At 37.2% G+C, this 27684-nt stretch overlaps 1 protein-coding gene across 1 annotated transcript in view; it reads right to left on the reverse strand.

Moving 5' to 3' along the window:
- Positions 1-11899: 11899 nt before the first annotated feature.
- Positions 11900-27684, reverse strand: part of LOC125241706 (beta-galactoside alpha-2,6-sialyltransferase 2) — a 34409-nt gene continuing 18624 nt past the window's right edge. Inside the window, exons 3-6 of the mRNA XM_048150303.1 lie at positions 14859-14956; positions 14334-14479; positions 13980-14110; positions 11900-13210 (exon numbers count right to left, since the gene is read on the reverse strand). Of these exons, the coding sequence (XP_048006260.1) occupies positions 12963-13210; positions 13980-14110; positions 14334-14479; positions 14859-14956 (623 nt within the window). The 3' untranslated portion in view covers positions 11900-12962. The remainder of the gene's footprint in view (positions 13211-13979; positions 14111-14333; positions 14480-14858; positions 14957-27684) is intronic.

Raw genomic sequence — 27684 nt, forward strand, 5'->3', positions numbered from 1 at the left:
GACAGTAACTCTCTATAATACTCGATCCTCTTTGGTTAAATTAAATAATGGACGCTGAATTTTACCGATAGTGATTTGGTAACTCCTAGGTTTTACGACGGTGACGACATATATTTATTATTAAGTATTTATTGTAGGAGTACCAACAGCTATCACATAAACAATTTATAAGCGTTAAAAATAAAAACAAATACCCAATTACAGGAACTCACACGTGGTAGTATTTATGATTATGATGATATACGTAAACTAAAAGTGTAACTGAATGTAGGCATTATTGCCAATCATGAACTTCCGGTCAGCAGTAGGTAGGTAGTACCTAATGAGAAAATGCTTCACTTGTTCGATCTACGAAGTGGCTATTATTTCAAAATAGTATTATGTCCACACAAGGGAATACTATGTGGGTAGGTAGCTAGGTAGTAGGTACATCCTGCCAGTAAGAAAAATACTATGAAGGAAAATACTTGAAAACTAGGAAAACATATTTACGTGTTTATTAGAGCACAGCGAGGTTTTAATAGTAGGATTACGTAGGACTTTGGAATATTGTAACCATAAAATATGTGTGTGTTCATATTCTACCGAAATATTTTTTTATTGATATTGAATTAAGTATCAAAATTTAAATATTAAGCTAAAATAGTGATCATTTATCATCCTCCTTGCGTTATCCCGGCGTTATTCCAAGATTTGGCGTAAGCACTAGTTTTTACAAAAGCGACTGCCATCTGACCTTCCAACCCGAAGGGTAACTAGGCCTTATTGGAATTAGTCCAGTTTCCTCACGATATTTTCCTTCACTGAAAAGCGACTGGCAAATATCAAAAGACATTTCGCACATAAGTTCAGAAAAACTCATTGGTACGAGCCGGGTTCGAACCCGCGACCTCCGGATCGAAAGTCGCACGCTGTTACCGCTAGCCACCAGCGCTTGTGAAAATGTGAAAATAGTGATCATTGTGATCAAATAAAAAAGTGTGCTTGGACTGGACTTCACGATATACTCTCCCGGCCGATTTCGACCACGGCGACTGTTTCAATTTCCATTTCATTTCCACGATAAAACATATATCAATGTTAAGTTAGTTACATTAAGTAGGGCAGACTGTCATAAGGTCTTAAGGGAGCCCACCTAAATGCCTGGAAAATAATACCTACTACGATGAATATCATATACCAAGTGGTATAAAACTTCTTTATTTACATAATTATATCAGAAACTAAGACTAAACTTAAAAGCTGGCTAATATCTAAAACACGCCCTTACGTACCAAGGATGCTGGCGACATTTCCTCGCTGTATCGCAATGCTGATACGTTGTGCCAGCTCTTCGGTCGCCAGTTACCTCAACTAGACGCCTCGCGATTTCCGTGCTGAGATCCCATGGACCTAGATTTTCTACCCCAAAAGGTACAAAATGGTACTTGTATTATGTCTCAGAAATATCATACCTAAGGAAAACGCCTACGGTTCTTACGAGCGACAAAGAATACCTATATTAACTCATAAATGCACTGTATAAGTGACCTCCAATAAATTGGCATCTTACCTATTATAAGCTCCTTTCGCTCTGTTTTCCACAAAACGCAGCTTGAACTGTGCTTTGAGCGGCGTTAAGTAACTGTAAATTTTATAACAGTTGCATAAATGCGGCGTTACATACCTAAATGGCCCTTAAGCTTCATAAGAATCTTAAGCAGTGAGGACTTGTTTACCAGAACTTCTATTAGAAATTCTGGAAAAGGTTTTTATAGCACTCGTAGCATAAGGACCCTTCCAGAAAGGATAGCCAAATGATAACAAATGCCACAGCCACGCGGTGACTAATTCGAACCCGTTAATGTAATCCAGCCCAGCCTATTGATTAACGCCACACTAAGTACAGGATCGATTCATCATCATCTTTGTAATATGAAGCTTTCACAGCAGGACCTATTTATCTACTATGCCACGAGTTTTGACTACGTACGTCAGTCGATAGCGTAAACGTGTACTTTTTGGTTCTAAGAAGTGCTGAGCCCTGTTCACGTTTTCCATACAATGACTGTCATTTTCCGTGACCTTTAAGCTACCAAGTAACGTATTCTAAAACGTCGGGTTGTCAGAATCTCATGCTCTGGAGTTATTGTTCCGTAGGTAACTATAAATATGGAATAACATTGGTTGAAGCAACTTTCTTGATAGTTAGCAGAGATGTTAAAAAATAGGTAGTGCAATGTATTTAAATACAAAACGCATATACTTTGGTTTTTTACCTATTTCAAATAGAAATACAAAATAGTTTTACAAAAAGGTATTTGAAATACAAAATGCAAAATTTTCAAAATACCTTTATTCAAATAAAATACTTTTTTGACATAAAGTAAAACTTTTATTTTAAAGATGTGTTTAAAACACAGAATCACCAGAGAGCCCAGAAACCTGGCTCTATAGAATTAACACGTTAAAAAGTGAAGCCAAAAATTGACTGTCTTTATGTCTTTTACTTTAATATTAAAAAAATCGAATGAAAGAGTTATATTGAACAATAGTAATATCAAAGAGGATCGAGTATTATAGAGAGTTACTGTCGAAGTAAAATGTGTAATCACAGTGCATAGACTGCCATCTCTTGACACTGGCTTAAAACTTTTGAACCTCAGTTTTGACAATTTGGCCCATATTCTTAGCTTGATATGGTTTAAAATGTCAAATATTAATATAAGCGCCATCTAGCTGAGCGTACCCCAAAGATGTAATGCCATCTAGGCCACCGTACCTTTTTCTGTATGGTACTGAGGTACATTTTTTTTCATAGATTTTATCTGTCTATACGGAGTTATATATGTCTTTGGTAATATTAATAAAGCATATATTACAGCTGTACTAAATAGAAATGCCTACAGTCATTAGGTATAGGAATCAATATGGATTTTCCCCGATTTTTCGATCACGGTCAGGGTGCTTTGGGATCTTGCAACAAATCGCTTACTATTTATCGAACTTTGCAAGACATTAAATTAAGCGCTTCCGAACGTGTTGTTCCGGTCAGTACATAACTTAGACAGACAAAGAAAAAATAGAATACGCGCTCGGTACCACCTACCTTACGTCAAAAAGTGACAAAAAGCATTTTGTATTTTGAAGTGGTAGAAAATACAAAATACTTGTACTAAAAAGTATTTCAAATAAAATACAAAATAGTTTTCGATAAAAGTATTTAAAATACCAAATACAAAATAGGTATTTTGTATTTCTATTTGAAATGCTTTTATTTATTTATCTCTGATAGTTAAGGTAACGGACCCAATCATGGACAGTCTAAGAAAAATTTTCGACTGTTTTTGATATTTCACTCATAAAATGTAAAAATTCTACCGCTAAGCGTGTTAAATCTTGAATGTCCTATCCTTCTTTTACATTTCAAGCGTATTGCAGAATGGATACTCCTATTAGTTTCTTCATACTTAACAAATTAAAACTAGGTGTTTTTTCTCCAATTATGGACGGCAGTTCTCCAGTAATGGATCCCCCATTATGGACAGTGAAATAAGTTTAAAATTTTACTTTTAAAGCCAACTGTTACTCAATGAGTCAATTGTATATACCATAAATACAATTAGTTTGAGTTATTTTAACATAGCATTGTTTCTTGTAAATTTTGGTTTTGTAAATTGTTCCTTGTCCATTATAGGAGGTAGGCAGTTTTTCGACTCCAGTAATGGACACTCGCAAAATAACGCCATTTCTTTATATCTTTGGAGCAACAAACTAGTATGTTTTATACCTTATCTCATGCTTAACGCAGTAATTAAAACGCATTCAAGTTAACGACGAGTATTATTTTTTTATTATTTTATACATGAACTCAACTCTCTTAGCAACATTACTAAAAATTCGTCTTGATATTTTTTTCAGTAAACTGATGAATTTTATCTTGTCGCCAAATCGTTCAGAAATAACCGAATTAATTGAAACTTCAAAATGAAACAGCTCTACAACTCTAGTTTATGGTACATAGCCGTTAGTTTTTGGAAACTAATTTTAGATACTTATTTTTAAGGATTTGTGTTTTTTTGTCCATAATGGCATCACCGTCCATTATGGGGTATTTCACCTTAGTCTAAAGACGTTTGCGAAACCTAGCATTTAAATATTCGTGTATAGCATGGGAAAACAAATATAAAGAAAAGTTAGTGCATAGTTATCACTCCATTCACTAATATTCTAATTAAACATAGTAAACCACACCTAATTAGGGGGGAAAAACCATTTTTGGAATCACGCGCTATTACGCTCTTTCTCGCAAGCGGTTAAGCAAATCTTTGCTTCCTGTAAAACAAATGTAATAACTATAAGTTTTCTATAAACTGTGTCAGTCCAAATCATCATTTTATCTTACAATAGTGAAGACGGCATTTAATTGAGTTTGCGGTCTGCGCGTCAGACAGCGTACCCTACATATCACCCACACGCATGCGTCAATGTACTTATACAGTGAAAAGCTCTTAAATTCAACTGTGGATGATTCAGACGTGAGTCAGTGCACCAATTACTGACCGCGGCATAGCGCCGGGACTCCGGTTCGGGCCGGGAGCGGGACGCTTCTTGGAACATCAACTGGACCACTACTTACGTCACAGAATAAAATAATAGTACTTGGGAACAGGAAGGATGCTTCCTACAAAACTACAAAACCGAAGTTTGACAGCAGTTAGGGTCGAATCGTGTCCCATTCTAATGCATGGCACTATCTCTTTCGACTTAGGTTTATCAAAATTCACGTAGCTAATTATCTAATCTGTGATAGCGCGCGCAAAGGGACGTCAAATTGTACCAACCCTAATAATTGCCATTTAGCAATGCTAACCAAACGTTGCCGGAACCGCCCGATCGGGGAAGTGTCCAACCTCTATTGAAGTTGTATCTTCAAGCAAAGTGTAGAGTCGTATCATCAAGCTAAGTCGACAGCGATTCCAGCCACAGTTCAAGTCATAATAAACGTGACACATTTGCCAGTGTGAAAACCAGATAATCCCAATAAAGGCAATAAGGTTTGTTTTACCCTCTTGGTTGGAAGGTCAGATGGCAGTCTCTCTCGTGAAAACTGGTGCCTACGCCAATTCTTGAAATTACTTGCCCAGCGGAACCCAGCACCCAGTATAAGCTTCCATGGAGCCATGAGCCGTGGCAAAATGAATCAAAATGACGGATAGGACAGACCTTCAGCACCAGAGGAATTGGTGGCTGATAAAATAATACTGTCCGTGCACAATCTTTCTAAGCAACCTATTTGCAAAAGTGTATTTAAATATCATCTAAGTATAATTTGTTTCTTATCAGGCTCCGTAACCGAATGGCATTTCTACGACGTGAAACGAAAACGAAACGCCGCGAAAGGTAGTCTGGCTCTGTCGCACCAATACGCAAGAGCGATAGAGATAGATATCTACGAGCGGTTCGTTTCGTGAGCGTTTGTGCATTCAGCTACGCACGCAGGGTATGTAGCCAAATGCACAAACGCTTAGGATTATTTAGAGGTATAGTAGCTAACTAGAGGTATAGAGATACGTTCTTCCGTTTTAGCGTGACGGAGCCAAACTGCATTTCGATATGCGTCTAGCGTCAACGATTGTCATTTCGGCTAGGCCGGAACGTAATAAAGTGTTAGGAGTATGAGGGTAGAAATTCCTTATTCTGTATCTTAAACCATATTTTATGATAATTATACATTTCATAGGTCACAGTCCGTTATCAAAATGTTCCGTATCTCCTACTATCTACTACCTACCTTAATCACAAAGAATATCTTGACATACCTGTTAGCATTTCCAGCGAAGGCAATGTAATTAATTATCGTGACATGACATGACGCATCCTTTCAATACTAAACCATAAATTGGCGGCCTAGCCAAGGTGACAATACCTACTTTACGCTTTGTAGGGACGATACGTACATAGATGCTGTCTGTATCGCTCCAATACGGAAGAGCGATAGAGGCAAGTATCGTTGGCAAGTATCGTTGAGAACGTTAGTGATTGATAATTTGTTTACGGGTCCAGCCCGTCTAACTAAGGTCACTATCACTGTCGCTTCGATAACAAAACGCTTTATCTCTCTATCACTTTTTTAGATTAGTGCGGCTACGTTTAGATCGCTGCAGTGCGTGCCATTCACGATGACGTACGGGTTTGTCAAATTTCACCTTTAACAATACGACATTACGAATCAAGGAGCGCGTCTACATTAATGACGCGAGGTAAAAGGACCGTAAACCTCACCTTGTCTAGGCCGGCTGATTATTTATCGACGTGCAGAACAAAGCCTTCGATCAGGATGAGTCGGCGCGGGGACCTTTGGCAAGAGTGCTTTAGGTACTTGTGCTATAATGAGTACAATCCAGGTCTAAAGCTAGAGTAAATAGGTATCTCATAGGTAAGCGTGCTCCACCGTAGACCGCATCATCACTTACCATCAGGTGTGATCGTGGTCAAACGTACTATTTATACTACCTATACTAAAAAAAACAATCCATTTGGTAGTCATTTTTATAAAACACCATATTGAGTATACTCGTACTCTACACATATATGTTTTTGTTTTACAAATGTAAAGTGATTGTATTCTTATAAAATAGGAGGCAAACGAACAGACGGATCACTAGATAGTAAGCGATTACCGTCCCCCCAAGAACACTGCAACACCAGAGGAGCTTATTTTCCCAATTTCGAATTTGGAATTTTCTTTTATTTCTATAACAGTTCAAAACTCGAACATAATTTGTACTTGTACAAGTACGCCAGGAAAAAACTATGAATATGAGACTAATATCTATTCCATAGACGTCGTCATTAACGTCTTACCGTGCAACAGAGACTTCCGATGCCTTACTACAGTGGAACCTCAGTAACTCGAACCTCGATTCACTGAGTCCTCTATACACTGAGGGTAACATGCCAACAGTGTCCTTTTGCTAGTAAGTACATAGGAATAGGTACCTATTTGTTAACAATAATTGAAGGTAAACACTGACTAGAGTAATTGAGATGATCTGTGGAAATATCATCGAGAACACGCAAGCTGTTTAAAGTAAGGAATTAACTTATTACAAACACGAACTATATTTTTATCAGCCTCAACTAAACTTTCTTATTCATCCTTAAAGAAATAACTTTTTCGTTTATTTTTAATTTACTTAAGTACTTAATACTTGTTATTATTTAAATACACATACATACAAAATCAAAATAGTTTTTCATTCGTATTTTTATGTTATAAATACTTAAGTATACATATAAATTAGAAACTGAGACATATTCCTCTACAACATCCACGAAACGAAAAGTGTGGTGAAATGTTCAACCTGTCACTGCAACTGGTCGATTACTGTCACATAAATTCTACATAATAAAATTAATCTTCCAAGGAAGCGAGTCATATAATATCGATCGAACTTCGCTTGCGAAGCTCGTTTGATCATATATATTATGTGTAGGCATTACATATACATATAGACACATGACTACAAAGCTGTACATACAAAGAGTGTGTCATACTTGGCAATAGATGATAAGTTTATAAAAGAATTACCTGGACGTTAGCCAGCTAGGGGAGGCACGGGCCCAGCGCTTCCTAGTCACTGACAATACCTCTACATTACGTTTGCAAATTATTGATAACAAATAGACTTCCAAGCAACAATGCCCTACCTACGAGTATGTCCGCCTTCCTGGCGTGACCTGAACAAGGTGACAATCTCTTGCGCTATGACAACGAAATGCTGTGTCTGTTTATCACTCTTTTAGATTAGTGCGACAGCGATCCTTGCATTTCGTCCACGGACCGGAAGGGACTGTCATGTTATTCTACGCAGTCAGAGGCGTACTTGGACGTTTTTGAAAGTTCTTCGATGATAATATTGAGTTTGTTCCCCAAATAAACATAATACCCAATCAATGATACTTAACTGATTTAGTAAGTACCTAATGGTAACAATTCCCTGTCAAAGGTAATACTGAGTCGGCGTTCGTCCTCAACCGTTTTACTTCATAATTTACAATAACATGTACCTACCGAATAACTAATATATATTTACAAATTATTTGTTTGTCCATGAATTTTATGAATGAACCTGTAACACGGACACTTTCAAAAATCGAACTAGCTACTAAGCAGTTTTAAATACCGGTGCTGGTAATTAGTAGGACCAGGTTTTACTTTAAGTCGTAGCGCTTTTAGATTACACTATTGTTGGCATAAATTTAATTAGAATTTTGAAGCTTTTTGTAAGGACTTTATCGGTTCATCGATCAAATCCACTTGCACCCGAAACTAAAACCTCTCCGGTCAGACATTAGTATAGTTTCCATTCAAATTAAGAATCCGAATACTTACCTATCTCAACTAAAGTTGCTATTCGTCACTACTCCTGACAATAAATTCCACTATGGAAATAAAAAATGTAGTCAATAATGATTCTATATTTATGTTACGTTTTATGTGAATAGAATCCAAATCGTTAAAATTACCCATAGATAACTGCGTAAAAAGATGTTCTATGTTAAACGAGCATTTTTGTATACATTAACGAGCGACATAGTTTTATTATGTATGAAGTCTAATGTGCCACACTTGGATGATTGACCTTATCTAAAATCGTGTGCCATTATTACCAGATCTACATCCAGAGCATGGCACGTAATTAGAATTAAGTCCAGACAAATATCATCATTCTTGTAATATAAATACAATATTGCATTTTACGAGAATATTATAGTAATATGGGCCATTTTTTTTTAAAGTTGTCCACCCCACTTTTTTAAAATGTGTTTTTATGGATACCGCTTTTAAGTTTTTAATTATCCAGGGTGTCTACTTTCTGGAAAGTCAGGGAAAGTCAGGGAAAAGTCAGGGAAGCTCATAGTGGTCATGGAAAGTCAGGGAAAGTCAGGGAAATGATTTGGAGGTCAGGGAAAAATTTGACACCAAGAAAAAAAAATTAAAAAGTATTGAAAAAATAATATGATTTCTTGGGTTGGCCACATCCATGACAGCAAAGATCTTCCTAGTAGTGATTGTAAGGCAACTTATAATTGTCTGTTTTGACTTTTTTGACAAATATAGTACCTGCCCTATATCCCAGTGATGATATGAATGAGGGATTGAGGGATATCTTCATGCTCTAGCTGACCTTAATCTGTCCGGCCCAAAAATCGTAAATGTGGAAAAATCCAGATATTTTTTTTTACATTGCGTGCCCCACCCACATATTCCAAATGCGAGGCCGAACAACAAAGACAAAGTTACGTCGCTGTCCAAATTCTAAGTATCTATCCGACAATCCAAAGCGGAGTTCCTCATAAAGCCAATGGCGCAAAACGTCACATAGAGGCGCAATTTTGTATGAGTCAAAGGAGCATAGGAGGATAGTAAGCGTGACGATGAGAAAACTTTAAATTACTTGGAGACATAAAGGCATGTACTTAGTGGCAAAACACCTAAATAGGCATCCCGACGCTGACAACAGAGAAAAAATTTCGCGCTCGCTTCGCTCGCGTTTACTATTTCTACATGGGTAACACCTATGTAATACTTCTTATATTAGTCAATTTTTTTTTTTTTATTATAAATGGGCTTACTCTTGACCACAGACTAGCCAAAGGCAAAGACGTGGCCTACGATGGAGTGAGCTCGCCCAGAAGATGCCTGTTCACTCTTGATTTGAAGGTTGCCGGGTTATATGAGCTCGGAAATATAGCCGGAAATATTTCGCGCTCACTACGCTCGAAATCTCGTTTTCATTTCAAGCTTTTGCTTTCCTGATTCTGCCCTGATAGTACCTCGTTACTTCGGTACTCCGTTTTGTTTGTTATTTTTTGTACATAATAACTACTATCAGCCCCAGGGACGTATAAGAGGGGAAACATTTTCGCGCTCGCTACGCTCGCGATATTTTTTTCTATTGCAGATTATCCAAACTCGCTAATAAAAGTGCACGGGCCGGCAACTGGTGTAGCCAAAAATAAATAGTGATAACTACCAACTACAGATTTCGTTAACTTTCGTTTTATAAAACCAGAAATTGAAGTTTAATAGTTAACCTAAAGATAAAATAAAAGGTAAAAACCGGCCAAGTGCGAGTCGGACTCGCCCACCGAGGGTTCCGTACAAACTTTCTTTCAAACTACCTAGTAAAAATAATCTCATATTTTCATATAACTCTAATGACTTGACTAGAAGACAAAAGTATAGGCACTAATGAGTATTATAGTGTATAGCGCCATCTCCCGGTCAATTTGCGAACTAATTTGCGCGACCTGGTTTTTCAGAGATAATTCTTTATAATGTTAACCGATTTAAACAGTTTTTACTTTATTGGACAGAAGATGGTTTATGTAACATCTCGTATTAATTTGAAGTACGATATACATCCGCAAGGGTGGGTAAATTGAAAGTAAAAATCTGAAAAGTTTTTTGTGAATAAAAAAAAGTATTCAATATACAAACACGATTATATTTTTCCTGTAATATATAGCATAAAACCAATGTTTACTAAAATTTTCATAATTTTTCGTTGGTAAACTTCGGAGATAAGGGGGGGGAACGGTATTTTTTTTTTACATTTTCCTTCAAAATTCTTTTTTTTTCCAAAACAAAAAAATTATAAAAAATAGCTCATTTACGTTCAATTTGAGCTCTTTCCAACGATACCCCACTTGACCTAGTAACTTGAAATTTACAGTTTGCCCCCCTTTCATTTTGGCCATTTTCTACAATTAAAATTAATATATTTAAAAAAATTATACTTTCTATTTGTAGAGGTTTACAATGTTCACAACTATTCCAAATTTCAAGTTGATAGCATTAGTAGTTCTCGAGATATTTAGGAATGTGACAGACGGACAGACAGACGGACAGAGTCGCACCATAAGGGTTCCTGTTGTACCTTTTTGGTACGGAACCCTAAAAACGTAGGTATAAAAGTACTAGCTTTTTGCCCGCAGCTTCGCTTCGTTAGAAAGAGACAAAAAGTAGCCTATGTCACTCTCCATCCCTTCAACTATCTCCACTTTATTCGTCGCTCCGTTTTGCCATGAAAGACGAACAAACTGCTTTTTTTAGTCCAGACTTCAGCCTACATTAATTGCAATGTGTTTAATTTCGTACAAAATGAATTAAGTAAGTACCATATTTTAAAATAGTCACAAAATATTTTCCATATACCTGCTCTAATAAACTGCAAATATTATAGTATGAGATTTTCTCTGCTAGGTATATCAGATTAAAGTGAATTTAAGAAACATTCTTAGGAATTAGAGAAGGCGATATAATGAAAATGTTGGAGGAAGCTCGCACGGCGGCGGCGGCGGCGGCGGCGGCGGAGCGCGGTGCGCAGCATCTCTGATGTCGCGAGCTAATTCCGCACGCCCGCGCTGCATCGCTAATGAGCCTCCAACATCTGTATTCCGCGCCACCGACGCCGCCACACGCACTATATCTACCTAACAAATCGCTAAAAATACAAAATACCACAAGGGCACCTCATGATCGTCATGACCTTACTTTAATCATATAAAAAGGAGGCGCATAGTTGTTCCTCCTGGATTGATCACGTTTCCGCGACGTCAATCTATAATTATAACGACAATCTGACCTTGATCGACATACTATCAGAATTATAGATAGAAGATGAACGGTCCGTGACTTGTCAATAAACTTGTGTTTTAATTTATATCTGTAGGTATATTTTATAGCACATATCTTGTGGTTTTCCATCACAGAAGGGTCTTTAATAAGGACCTTTTTATCAGAATGTCATATTCATGATATTTAATCATCTAGTAATAGTAATACCTTCCTTGCAGGTAGTTAGGGGCATCATAATTAATAATGAAAACTGTTTTATTTTACCAAAAACATTTATTATTGACATTCATCCAAAAAGGAAACACATTTTCAGTTCACTTGGTTTGTTATAGAGTAGGTGTACTAGTCATAGCTAATACCTATGACATTTACTTCTCTTTTACCTAAAGCTTGACCAGAAATATATGACTATTGTCAGGAGGGTGCTGTGCTGTTATTTTGATGTATGGGGTGAAAGTTCAGTTTAGTATGAAGAAATTAGTTCTGATGAAATTCCGCAACATGGAGCGTAGTCATATATGTCTGGTCTCATTAAGACCTACAACAGGCTGGCAACAAAGAGTAGAAATTACTTAAGAAAAGCCAAAACTGTAGTGTCGATATTGTCCTTTTCAAATCAATCTGTGCACATTTGTATTTGTGTAACAACGTTACTACTTCTTTTAAATGTACGTATTTTCGCCAGGAGTACCGTAAACCTTATTTTTAGTTGGTAAGCAAAGAAGTGCAAAAAGAAGTGGTTTTCGCGGTAGGCTCTCAGTGTTGAGAGCAAAGTGTGAAAGTGTCTGTACATGACGCGTCAATATTTTCAGACTGGTATTTATGATATCACACTTAGCTCCAATTTTAAAATTAGCATATTTAAATATTAACACATAATTATGTACTTAAGTACTTCAGTTAAGTACCAATATTAAATATTTAAGTCCTAGCCAGTCTTAACAATACCTAACAATATCAACTTGGCATTCATGTAATTTTGCCCAGTCATCCTAAGCGCAAACAAAGTATCAAATTAGAGGGTCGTGCTATAATATGCTTCATGTAGGATTTGCAAATTTCTGCATCATTTACATCAAGCATAGCACGACCCTCTATTTTGGAGCTTAGTGGATATATTTCTAATTTATTAATAAACTAATAGAGGCCAGGCTTAGTAAGCTAAACAGCCTTTCCATATCAGCTTACTTAAACGTAAGAGTACCACCTACTCTCTTCGACGGCAATGGCCTGTCAGTTAATCAGCATTGTTTTTACCATGTTTTTACTTCTATCTGACAGGCCGTAACCGCCCGACTAACTGAGTAGTCAGTGGGCGCCTTAACATCTAAAATCAATTTGGGCAGTCAAAATTCTCTATTCCCGGTATATTAATAAAACCTCTTTGATAAGTTTCGAAATCCGAGTTATTACGCATCCGATTAGCGATGATTTTCTCTTGAGCCAGCGGGTGCCAAGAGCCGAGCGTGCAGTGGCGGTCTCTGAGCGGCGAGTAGTAGTGGCAGAGAGCGGACGCGCGCGAACTGGGCACGAACTCGAACACACGAACGTTCGTGCAGCGGTGCAGGGCGAACCAAATTCCTGGAAAAAGAAAAATGTCATGTATTTACCTATATTATAAGTAATCACACCTATAAAGAAGACAGGGAATTTTACTGTGTTAAGTAGGACTGAATAATGATGTAGTGCGAAATGTTTTTCCTTCGTATTTTTATTACGGAAACGTACGAACGTGTCATGCTATTTTAGTCAGTCTCAGTACAAGAAGTACTGACATTGTCTGAACTAGCATGACAAATATGAACTACATCTGTCCATCTACAAATTTCTTATATTATTATAAGCTTTTATTTAACTTGCTTTGTTAGTACCTATGCTAGTTTGGGTCAAAACGTTAGAAGCTAAATTTGACGCCCACTTCACGGAAAACTGACGAAGGCGGGTGGATGTTAAAGTTTAGACAGCGCGCGATCTACCCTCATTCGCGCGCGTCGGCTGCGTTCACTTTCAGAAATTTTGAAATATCGGGAGCTCGACAAAAATCAAAAATGTAAATCACGTGACAATGCAATATTACTTATGGTATCATGAAGCTGGTCTGATGATAGAACAGAAAGGTGGTCATAGGCACTCTGTTATGAAACGTCGTATCCCCATCGAGTAAGGGGTTTTTAAAACGTCTCGGAGAGCAGTAGATGACAGTTGAAAGAAAGGTACAGTCGGCGACAAAGGTTTGTGCCAAAAATGGCATTTTTGCAAAAAACTTATTAGTATACTACTGAATGGAAAAAGTAAAGGGAGAGCCTGATAAACTGTTAGGTTAATTAAACGTATCAAGGATAACAAATACCTATGAAGCCAGACGACGGTGGGTTTTTTCTAATTCGGGCAGGTGCGGAACTTTGTAACACATTCCATATTTCCCATAGTACTTGTGGGTTCAATAAGTGGACATCGGCATTTGGATTCAACTCCAAAAACCTGGAACAGATTAAGCCAAACATGTAATTACAAATTTTTTTTAATTAAGTAAGTACTCTTTACTTATAACGGTTATCAAACAGATTTTTGTCACTCCGTAAATTTTGAAGGAACAGGGGGTATGGACATTATACCTAGGTAGGAACTTCAAATTTACAGCTCTTGGACAAACGTAAGAAAAATAGATGTATAATAGTATAATTATGTAGATATATGTACCTACCTCTTATACACTTGAAACAAAGGGTAGTCAGGTGACCGGTACCAGTCATTCAGGGTGGAAGAATAATTGGCAGGATCCCATATTAAGATCGAGATGTTGCTATACAACGAATCCTCGAGGAAGTTGTATTCTGCCTTGGCCACAACCTGACACAAACCAAACAAATTCTGTAAGGTTTACCGCTAAACCAAATTCATTTTCATCAATTGTAATGAATGTTACCTAAATCGTACTGTACATGAAGGGTTGACTTTTACAAATTACTTTGAGTTTGCCCTTTTAGGAAATTATCTCCTTAGAACCGTCTTTGCATGTAGTTTAGTTGCTTTGGGATTAGTTGTCACACCGGACCCCAGGCACCCATGAGCCGCGGCAAATGCCGGGATAACGCAAGGAGGATGATGAGCAGTCTTTACGTGTAGGTACAGCTGCGGGTCTGAAAACTTCCTGCTTTTTTTTTAAATCAGTTAAACCCATATTTATTTTACACGTGCATGCCACATAGCAGCATACAAATACACTTACTTGTGAGTTTACGATACGAAAAGTTGTTTTGGAACCGACGTCTTCGATGTAGTTTTCAGTAGGTGCGTTGTTGAAACGTACAACCATGTCGTGTGAGTCTAAATCAGAGAAATATATTAGTAATAGCATGCGGTGAGGTAAAACGGAAAACACCGCAACAAAAACAAACTCATGCCTGAAGGCCTTCGCCTTAAAAAAGTTTTATGATACAAATTACCTCATGCGCGTTGAAATATTTATGTAGGTATAGGTATATTTTGGCATGTATGTATTTTATCGTAGTAAATGTATGTAATAGCGTCCTATACCTAGCTATAACATAATTACATAATAAGTAAGTACCCACACGTGGGATGTTGTATTGATTTAAGACTAACGGAAGCGCAATACATATTAAGCTCATGCGTAAGGAAATGTAAAATATCATAAGTGTAGGTATTACGTTCTGCGCCATACTCCTTCACAATAAGCTTACACTGTATTTAGACATGTATTCCTGAGCCGGTCTGATGCGGTAAAACTGCAATATGAAGTATTGAATCAATCGGATTTCCCGTATCGGTGATTTCACTTCCGCGATACAACAAATAGGAGTGATTTATAAAAGAAGGTAGGTACTGTTGAATTGTATGTGCAATAAGACCTTTCGCTGCTATTCAAGGTAGGTACGCTATTCATACGGGAGCATTATAAACCTCCGAGTATTGCTTACTAATTTCTCTGTCAATCGACTGAATCGACAAAACCACTTCCAATCACGACGATCGTGACAATTGAAAATCTGTTTTTTTGTGATCAGTGCAAGGCCCAATCAACATAAAACTATGCCTACTAATTGCGAAACTAGAGTTGAGAGCACAATAATAATAATAGAGATGTATTGTTATTTATCGAGACGAACCTTGAAATGTGACGTATTGAATGTTTTAATTTTCCCTTCAAGATTAGGAAATTTTAACCTAGTTTTTTTTATAGAAACCTACTAAAACTATAGTCTATCTACATTAAATACAGTTTAAAAGAGTTTCAGCTTTAAAACTAACTGGTACAAAAATACGCTGTTTGTAATGCATATGCGTTTTCATTTGTTTTTTAGGTAGAAATTAGTTCGATCGTGATGTATAGTACGTACATTACTACAGAGGCCGGGACAAAGGGGGTTGCCGGCCGAAGACATATAGACTGAGGATAGATCTGAGGCGGGCAACCCCATTTCCCGCCGAGGTATGTATAGTGCTTTTCTCAAACATGGTATGAAATAAATAAAGTCTACTGAAAATAGTAACTTTGGATGGCTGTATCTCCTAAACGGTGCGTCGTAGCGCAAAAATAATCGAATTTTCGTTCCCCTTTGATGCCCCGTATACGCTTATAAAAAAATAAAAAGTAAAAAAAAAATTCAAAAAAAAATTTTTTTTTGTATGAAAACGCACACAAAATCAAATATTGTCTAGGGTACGGGCCCTAGACAATATTTGATTTGAGTTGCAGTCGGCACGTCTATAAAGCCCCTTATAGTTTTTTTTTTAATTGGCTAAATACCTGGATGTTATGTCACAATTATCTGTGTTTGGAAATTAATAAAGAAGACTGCCGGCCTTGGCCTGCAAGGTTTGTATGAAATTCCATTATCTATCAATCGTCCTAGCCGCACCTGCAACGTCATACTTCGCTGCCAATTATAAGGCACATAACATCAATATTTCATACCATGTTTGAGAAAAATAAATTATAAAGGCATCGATGAATAATCAAATGTATCGGTTTGAAAATGTTTAGACATTCTTAGTAGAAGACGGGTTCCATACGAGGCCCAACGTAGTTAATATGTGTGCTAGATTTTCCTACTTTATACGTAGTAGGTAAACCATACAGGAAACATGTAGTTAAACTTTGATGACAACGGGTATAAAGCTTGAATACTGATAAAATCAGATATTTAACAACAAAGTACCTATAAAAGCTTGTAAAAATAACTTTGAAAGGTTATAGAATACTTTAAAGGTTTTATTGTTCGTACATCAGCAGGGCCAGTCACGCGTTCGCTCGAAAGCAAAGAAAATGCCGAGACAATCCAGTACAATTTAATGGAAAATAAAACTGTTCAATTATGTATGTGGTGCGTGGAAGCCGCGCTTATTCTATTGTCTGCGGCAATTTACGGCGTGGCGCAATTGCAACACGCCTGCGTACTTATCATAATATTACCCGTGATGTGTCATTGGTCAACTAACTTATAGCAGAAAGATGTATTGTACCTAGTTATCATTATTAAGAGGAATGGATACTGAAATGGAATAAAATTAGTTTTATTTAGTTTTTATGTGTAAACTATACAGGTCCTGTAGATTAATTGGTATGTGTTGGTAGAGTTGATCATGATTTCACCCACTGCGACATCGCCACTTGCAACAGCAAAGTTGTTATGTAGCCAATATTTTGAACCCGCTTAACTGCAGGAATTATACCTATGTAAGTACTTACTGGTTTAATACAGACATGAGCGGCATAATTCTGCTTTCGCCTGTGATCACACAGTAAATCGCAGCAGCGGTCTGAGCAACTCAACGCAGCACAATAGGTCCAGCGCCTCATATGAATAATGCACAGGCCCTTGCACGCGTGGGTTGATGACTCCGCGGCGCGGGCTTCGGCGCAAAACAATACTACCACTACGACTCTACTAACAGATTCCATTATTAATTCTATTCAGTATTAGTTAGTTAAACACCCGTGTTTCTTCAAGAACGGTAACTTAGAGATTTCAGACCTTAAGCTACACATTTCAGTAGATTATACCAAAAAATATTGCAACACGCACTTGGTGTTCCTTTTCTCTCACACTACAAGAGGTCCTTGAATGAAATTTTATAAATCATTTTTAGATTAAGGCTTTGTTACTCTCAAGAACTGTGAGAATAATAAAAGCAAACAGGGAAGGTGCTGTGGAAACATAGCATGTTTGTGCAAAAAGTAAGGCACGTGAGACTAACAAGAACTGTAAGCTGATTGTTGACACCGGACGAGGAATGCAGAACTTGTTCCTCATTATTAGTAAGTAGTCAGAATCTAGGAGATACAGTTAGCTACATACCAAGATTAAACTTGATACAGGATGACAAACATCATGCAAGCATGGGTCAAAAACACTATTAGGTATAGTGTTAGATACATTCAAATTTTATTGAGTTTTGGTGTCTATAGCTAGATCAGTCGGCCTAACCGACCTGACAATCGCTAACGTTCGACTCCGATCGAATGCAGTCTGGTTCTGTCGCGCCAATGCGGAAAAGCGATAGAGATAGCTACCAGCAGCGGCTGGTCCATATAAGCCGATTCCCACCGACTTGCCTAAAATTGATTACTAGTAAAGTACCTAATGTTAAGGTAGGTTTCTTTTTGCTCAGTGTTGCCTAGCAGAAATTTTCACCAGCCGCCACTGATAGCTACCTACGATAACACTATTATCGTAAGCGTTTGTGCATTTGACTACGTACACTGAGGACCTAAGCAACAATACTCATTACACATTCTCTCTCTATTACATATTGGAATTATTTTTATGAATGCGATACGAGATACAGGTAGCGTTTGAATATTGTAAATTCGTAACGTTAAGGGATTGACATCTATGCTAGGATTTAAACCACCTATGACAAAGTAAGTAACATAACTCAGCCAAAATCAGAATAGTCTCATAAGAATTCTGCCATTGACTATACATATTGTTATGTTGTGGGTATATTAGAAGGTCCCTACATTGTACTAGCGTAAAAAGCTGGACCACATCATTATATTCCTTTTGTACGTGAAGTCAGTAGGTATATGTAGTTATAATAAACACAAGTAAAACGCTCTCCCAAAAATGCAGTATGCACAATTGCACAGTGCGCAAATTCAAAGTTTGTACTTATGTCAGTACTCTGCATGCGTCAGAGGTTAAGTTGTATTTTAGTGTACCGGGAATTTCAAAACTTGATTTTATTCACAACGTTTGTTCCATTAGCAAGGGACATTTAAACAGAACGTAGTAGGTAGTAGGAATTCTAAAAAACATACTTAGGTACCTAGTCAAAATATTTAATCAAAATTTATGAAATTTTATATGATTACTAACACTTTCGTATATAAGCATAATTTTCTTGGTTCAAAGCACCTGTTTTATCACCGTAGGTACATTTTCGAAAAAGGACAACGACATTGGCTGCGGTTTCTGCATGACTAAGCCTCCGTCCATGTTGCTTATTTTATGAATCATCTTAACTTTTACCTTTGGTCTGCCGCACAGTGGGCTCTAAATCAACAACACATATTAGTCTTGTGGAACTAATATTTATTATTTAGTTCCGATTCTTATTTGATTTTTATTCTGTTAAACCTCTTTGTATAGTACCGGTCAAAAATTTAAGTTCACTCCTTGTTTTCAGTACAATTGACTGCTTTAGAGAGATAGTTTTTTGTAGTTCAGACGTCAAAATTTGTTTCGTAAACAATTTATATTTTTTTAACATCTGTTTCCCTCAAATCTTATTAAATAATTATTTGGCCTATATTATCTGGCTAAAACTGTGTTTCGTGTAAAGATGTGTCTCAATTAGTGGCAAAGGCAAGGCCATAAATATAACTAGCATTTTGCCGTCATGTTTATTAGATTTTAGTGAAAGAAAGGTACGTGAATTGTGTCTAACTAGTAAAACAAATCTCCACAAAACAATAAATATAAGTTGAAAACATATTTCGACTACCAAACCGAAGATAATTATCGTACAAAAGTACTCATTTGTACCGAAATCAAAGGGTGAACTCAAACTTTTGACCGGTACTGTAGTTATCTGTCAAATGTACTTTTTGATGGATCTTTATAAAAATATGAAAAGTAAGTCATTAAAGTGATGTTTTAAATAAACACGCATTTCTTTCTACAAATCTAATTTATTCTTAATAATAGAATAAACATGGTCCTTCGAACCGGATAGTTAAAATAAGTGAACAATAAAGCGGTGACATAGTGCACGTTAATTATATTTACGTAATTTAAATACAATTTTCAAAATTCACATTGATCATGTCGACGGCCGAGAAACTGATCAGTCTTATCACTCTTCAACAAGACAGCTTAGAAATAACAGAAAGGGCACACGTAAATTGTATTAAGTCGCCTAAGGAACGAATTACTTTTGGTTATGTACAGGGGCGACTGGAAACGTTGGAAAATAATTATAAGGAGTTTAAAACCATACATCAAAAGTTAGTTACGGCCGTTTCAAAGGAAGACGAGAAAGGAAGAAGAAAGGTATCCTATTTTACCGAAGACATATACGAAACGTTTGAAGAACGTTACTATTTACATGTACAAAGGCGAGTTAAAGACAGTTTTGCAAAGGTTGAATGAAGAAACAAGAGAGAACAGAATTACTGAAAATAGCTCAGGCAATGTAATGTACAGGCATCGTCAAGCAATGATATTAAATTACCACGAATAACTATCCCGACATTTAGCGGTGAATACACGGAGTGGCAATCCTTCCACGATTTATTTACTACATTAATCCATAAAAATAACTCACTAGATGATGTACAGCGTATGCATTACCTAAAGGCTAGTGTGCAGGGTGAAGCTAAAGTCCTATTACGCCAATTTCCTATTACTAGTGACAACTACACACGAGCTTGGACTATTCTAAAGAAGCGTTTCGATAACAAGAGGTACATAGCAAACTGTCACTTCAAGAAGTTTAGCCACCGCTCTAAAACATCTCTTAGATACATCTGTAGAATGCCTAAATGCACTTAAGAATCTTGGCTTTCCGACCGCCCAATGGGATCCTATTATTATACATGTCATTGTTTCGAAATTAGATCCTGAAACTCATAAGCGCTGGGAAATGTTGGTCAATGAAGATGCGCAACGTTCCTAGAAAATAGGTTTAGAACTTTGTAAATGGTAGACTCAGTTAACAAGAATTACAAACAAACAAATCCCAAGACATCTCACGTGACATCTGGCGGTGGTAGCGGAGACATTCTATGCGCGTTTTGCAATGAAGAGCATCATATTTGTAACTGTAAACTACGAGTATTTGCAGATCAGCCGGTGGGTAAAAGGTATGTTTTTGTTAAAATTAACAAGTTATGTTTCAACTGTCTTAGAACAAATCATGCAGTAAGGCAATGTAAACAAAATAAGTCGTGTCATTTGTGTAAAGGGCGACATAATTCATTGATACATCAAGGTACACAACAAATAAACAAGAAAAGTAAACATGGAAAACAGGTGTTCATGACTATAAAGGAATCGAATGTCAGATCAAGTAGAGAGGATCGTGAACAAGATATTCTATTGCCCACAGCGCTCGTTGATGAAGCGACGGAGAGTGGACAAACATTGGTCTGCAGAGCGCTGATTCACCAAGGGTCCGAAGCTTCATTTGTCACAGCTCGGGTAGCCGAGTTATTAAAGTTAAAGAAAGGAACAAATAGTAAAGATGCTCCTACTATAAGCGAAGGTAACCTTTATAAAAAGGACAAGGTGGATTTACAAATCTCGTCGAGGTATGTACATGATTTTACTGTGAAGGTAAACGCTTATGTTATAAAATCATTCAATAGCAACTTACCAGCTAAGAAGATCAATTATGAGACATTACCTCAACTTGATAACTTTGAGTTAGCTGACCCCACCTTCAACATTCCAAGTGGGATTGATATTCTTCTCGGCGTTGATGTTTTTGGCAAAATAATTGATTTTGGTTTTAAGAAAGGACAAGGTAATCTTATCGCTCAACGCACACAATTAGGATGGATTTTAACAGATGACATACATACAATTTCAAACATAGGAGGAGTGAAACAAAATTTAATTACTGAGATTTCAACATCAAGACTTAGACCATTTCGCGCTGAGGTAAAAAACAAAGACGATATTCGGTCTCTAATATCAAATGGAACGTACAGTTAACTCATGATGGGCAGTTAACTTTGCAATATTACAATGAGGTAGATATTCGTTGTTATTATTTAACGGGACGTTTGAGTTGTTTATCAGTTAAGTGTGCGTGTGTTTCTATATTTGTTTTTCGAAATCAATATTGGACAATTATATGAAATGTTATGTTTTATTTGTTATTGTGCAAGAGATTTGTGGCATAAGTTGCTATTATGTTAATGTATTTTTCCCCTCACTAGCTCGGAAACACGTGTTTTGTCCTTTAATACCAGCGGGTAAAAACGCATTTTATCCACTAGTGGGTAAAGTAATTTGACCTTGAATAAAGTCAAATTAACTGCTTTAAAATTGATAAAAGTAGGTGAATCTAGTAATAAAGATGATTTACCACCTGTGGAACTACTGGAAGCAGTGATAAACGCATTTTTTGCGTTGTAGTTTCCTCGCTATAGTGAGGGGAAAAGTTTTGTGTTACACTCGGGTGCAAATGTATTTTACTTCTCGTGTGTTAAAAAACTCGCAAGTTCAGGATTCTATTCTTGAACCACTCGCTTCGCTCGTGGTTCAACTATAGAATCCTTTCACTTGCTCGTTTTTCAATTCCACACTCGGCGTTAAAATACAACTTTGCCCCCTTGTATAACAAATAACTATATTTTCTTACTGTCTAACCTATGTATTAAAATAAGTATTTTGGTGGGCGGTATGTTAAACCTCTTTGTAGTTATCTGTCAAATGTAGGTACTTTTTGATGGATCTTTATAAAAATACTAGCTTTTACCCGCGGCTTCGCCCGCGTAATAAAAGTATTCTTATTGAAACTTTTACAAAAAAATAAGATTTTCATTTGGATCCATAGGTTTCTTTGTAGGTACATCTGTCCGCGATTATTTCGATTAAGGTAAAGCGGGGCAATTCTCGACTGGGGGGCCATTGTAACTGATCTATTTGCTGTACGGTCAGCCAAGAACCTTACACTGCTTTTTGGCTGACTGTACCTTACACATATTACAAAGTAAAGTAAAGTAAAATTTATTAATTGTTAACTGTGTACATAAGATGGTATGATATACAGGAAATTCGGTATCAACAGTTACTATTGTTTTAAAAGAAATTCTTGCAATGATTGTAGAATTGTTACACAGCGACCACAGCGTAGGTAGTAGGTACGAATATGTATGTATTTTACCTATATAAATATTTATACTGGGGAAACTTCATACAACCCACATAGCCAGTATCTCGACGCTATGGTCGGTAGGGTAAAAAGTACTTCCTTGCATTATCGCTTACAATTTTTTCCATTTTGCTTATACTTATTGCAAATGTAAACATATAAAAGGCAAGCAAACAACGATCTTCTTACAGCACATTGAATATAATAGTTATCACGGATGCAGGATACTCGCCGATGCCTACTTACTAATCCCTTCCCGCTGAGCCACCTGCATTTTACACTGCCTAGATAGCGATTGCCGACCGGAATAATTTCCGACCCCAATCCCTATTCTTATCCCCGTCCCTATCTGTATCCTTGTCCCCGTCCCCATCCCCGTCCCGTCCCTGTCCCTCCCCTATCCCTATCCCCGTCCCCGTCCCCTATTTTTATCCCGATTCCTATCCCTATCCCTATCCCTACCCCTATCCCTATCCCTATCCCTATCCCTATCCCTATCCCTATCCCTATCCCTATTTATTATTTTGGATATTTTAAGCCCATTGCACAACAACAGGGGAGAAAATATCTTTTCCACCTCATTAGATTTTAAAATCGTTGTATTTATCGTGATCAGCGACCCGATAAACCATAAAAACGATACCCATATTGTGTTTTTGACTTTACCTCCTTTAGGGGTAAAATTTTCAAAAAACCTGAAACATGTATTTAGTCATATGTCTTTAGGAATCCTCCTGTGAAGTTGTCCCTGTCCCTGTCCCTGTCCCTGTCAAATTATCATGCTGGGAGGTGAACTTTGAAAAATCCTTTCTTAGTGCTCCTCTTATGGCTATGTTGGATATTTTAACTCTATTGCACTACAACAGGGGGTAAAATTTCTTTTCCACCTCATTAGATTTTAAAATCGTTGTATTTATCGTGCTCAGCGACCCGATAAACCTTAAAAACGATACCCATATTGTGTTTTTGGCTTTACCCCCCTTGCACCCCTTTAGGGGTCAAATTTTCAAAAAACCTGAAACATGTATTTAGTCATATGTCTTTAGGAATCCTCCTGTGAAGTTTAGTATAAAATAGTCAAACTAATCTTGTTTCCCCATACAAACTTTGAACCCCCATTTGAGCCCTTTAGGAGGCGAATTTTAAAAAAATCCTTTCTTAGTGCTCCTCTACACTATATAAGGAACCTACGTGCCAAATTTGACATCTCTAGGACCAGCGGTTTCGGCTGTGCGTTGATATGTCAGTCAGTCAGTCAATATCTTCTTTTATATATATTTTTGATATTTAAACCCCATTGCACCACAACAGGGGAGAAGGTATTTCACTTCCGCCTCGTTAGATTTTAAAAACGTTGTATTTATCGTGATCAGTGACCCGATAAACCATAAAAACGATACCCATATTGATTTTTTGACTTTATCACCCCCTTTTCACCCTTTTAGGGGTTAAATTTTCAAAAAACCTGAAACACGTATTCAGTCATATGTCTTAAGGAATCTTCCTGTGAAGTTTCGAATAAAATAGTCAAACTAATCTTGTTTCCCCATACAAACTTTGAACGCCCATTTGACCCCCTTAGGAGGTGAATTTTGGAAAATCCTTTCTTAGTGCTCCTCTACACTACATAAGGAACCTACGTGCCAAATTTGAAATCTCTAGGACCAGCGGTTTCGGCTGTGCGTTGATATGTCAGTCAGTCAGTCAATATCTTCTTTTATATATATTTTTGATATTTAAACCCCATTGCACCACAACAGGGGAGAAGGTATTTCACTTCCGCCTCGTTAGATTTTAAAAACGTTGTATTTATCGTGATCAGAGACCCGATAAATCATAAAAACGATACCCATATTGATTTTTTGACTTTATCACCCCTTTTTCACCCTTTTAGGGGTTAAATTTTCAAAAAACCTGAAACACATATTCAGTCATATGTCTTAAGGAATCTTCCTGTGAAGTTTCGAATAAAATAGTCAAACTAATCTTGTTTCTCCATACAAACTTTGAACCCCCATTTGACCCCCTTAGGAGGTGAATTTTGGAAAATCCTTTCTTAGTGCTCCTCTACACTACATAAGGAACCTACGTGCCAAATTTGAAATCTCTAGGACCAGCGGTTTCGGATGTGCGTTGATATGTCAGTCAGTCAGTCAGTCAGTCAGTCAGTCAGTCAGTCAGTCAGTCAGTCAGCTTCTTCTTTTATATATTTAGATGAAAAGTAAGTCATTAAAGTCATGTTTTAAATAAACACGCATTTCTTTCTACAAATCTAATTTATTCTCAATGATAGAATAAACATATTCAATGCACCATTAGGTTTTTTAGTGTTTTGTTTATACGACTGTCAATTAATGTGGGTCGTCTCATTTTTGCTAAAAATTATCAAATTATTTTTATGTCTTTCCCATCACGGAACAATGGTATTCCGGACCTTTGGGAGGCGTGCGCGGGGCCGAAGCCAACACGTAGAGGCCCTTTCGACACTTTAATGAAATGTAAGGGGTACACCGAGCGGATGTTGCCCTTACCCGTATCATGGGACACACGCTGCGCAGAGGCAACACCCGCCAGGGTGTAAGGACTATTTGAGAGTTAATGGAATCTAAAATGAACTGGTCTATTTTGATGAAAGTGATGGACTAAATACTGGGCTATGGATAAAAAACCGGACGCCTGCCTAATAAAACGGTATCCAATTTTATTTCCGGCAGACGGTGACTCGTCCCTACAAGATGGGCCCCCACAAAAATCGACATCCAAGATGGCTCAAGGGCAACACCGGTGTGAGAACTCAAGGGTGTCGAGAGGTGTACACCGCTTTCTGCCCAGTGGCTGTGAAGCCACTGCACCAACTCGCGTCTTATGCAAATTTTCACTTCCACCCCTGGGGCATGTAGCCCTAACGACTCCACTCTGGACGGCCAGCCAAGGCAAGCCAGAGGTAGAGAATACTGTCCCACCCACCCGCCTTACGGGTAACAGAACTCCCAGGAGCACTCGGGTACGTGGGGTCGCTGTTCCCCAACAGCTCGCCACAAGCTGCCCTGCGTTGACTGATTGCACTGGTAAAACCAATGGGCGATGGGGTCGTCACATCCCTACGCCTAAATTATTTTTATTATTATTGATACGATGCTAATAATTGTATTTTAATAAATTCACCAAAAGTTACTCGTACTTATGAACCAATTAAACAGTAACAACATTAATACAAAATAAACATAAAAAATAAAAACAAAGTGTTGCAATAAGTACAGACTATTACTAATCGTTAGGTTTACATACGTCAAACATTTTCTGAGAATAATATATCCCACAATACTAACATTAATAAATTTAATTGACTTACTAACATTAATATTATTACTAATATAGGTACCTACAGGATGACATAGTGTCAATGTGACCCCTGAAGAAATTACTAATTATGACTTACAGCCGGTTATAACACCTCCTTTTACTTTTTAACTTAGCTATGAAAATACAATTCATTATTAATCGATACGATAAGAAGAAGCATTTGCGTGCCGTTTAGTTTACATGTAGAAACAGACTACGAGAAATATCCCAGACATCAATCATTAAAAGTAGATTTTGAGCTCTGGCATTGATAATTTATTTATTTATTTATTTAAAAACATATTTCAGTGACATTACAGATAAATCCAATGCGTCATGAAACTTAAATAAATAAAAAAACAGTAAATAAGAACATGAAAAAAAAACAAACAATAAAGTTTACAACTACACAATTGATTTGGGCGATGACGTAACAGCGTGGCTCCGTTGCGTCGTTTGCCCCGGTGTAGGATTAATATTTGTATATAACTAGATTTTGTCCGCGACTTCTCTGCGTGGAAATAGGATTTGTTGCAGTACATCCAGATTTTATAGTAGGTGTGCTCCGATGCGTAGAAAAGTCGCTACAAATCTTGAACTGTCAAGTTTGAAAAAGTAACGGACAGCAAGAAACACTTTCGCATTCATAACATCGGCTGCCCTACGCAGAAATCAAGTATCTCAAAATTTTCCAAAAAATGGTTTTTTACATCATTCGATTCATTTTTTCAAAATACGTCTTTCAGTATTTTTTTGAAATTTTTATAATGTATATTTTTCAAAATACAGAACTTTAAAAAATTCAAGTATCTTTTTTTAACGGGGTATTCTACGCTAAAGTCAAGTATCTACCCTATTTCTATCTTGAAATCGAGTATCTTACGAAAGATACTTGCAATTCATATTAGATGGCTAAGTTACTTGACTTCAGAGTTGAAATATTGATACTGATTGCGAAATTTGCGAAGTTACTTGACTTCAGCGTAGAAATATTGATATTTATTGATAAGTTACTTGACTTCAGCGTAGAACTATTGATATTGATTGTGAAGTTACTTGACTTCGGCGTCTATCTATGTTATGATGTCAAAAGCTTGTAATTGCTTATACATGTATTAACTAGGGCTCTGGATACACGTGATTCACGCCGAACCGTAGCTACGTGATCTTAACACCGGCGGTACTAAGATCACGAATTTCACGAACACGGCAAGGTACGTACCTCGTACGTACGTACGTACGTACTTGCCTTAGCGCCCGGATTCACGTGACACGCCGCGCGCCGTGACACGCCGCCGCCCGAACCTATGTTCGTATGTAGAGCTTCGGGTGTCGGTTCCCTTGGGTACTTACATGGTACT

This window comes from Leguminivora glycinivorella, chromosome Z (assembly GCF_023078275.1).
Source record: "Leguminivora glycinivorella isolate SPB_JAAS2020 chromosome Z, LegGlyc_1.1, whole genome shotgun sequence".
In the NCBI taxonomy this organism is placed as follows: Eukaryota; Metazoa; Arthropoda; class Insecta; order Lepidoptera; family Tortricidae; genus Leguminivora; species Leguminivora glycinivorella.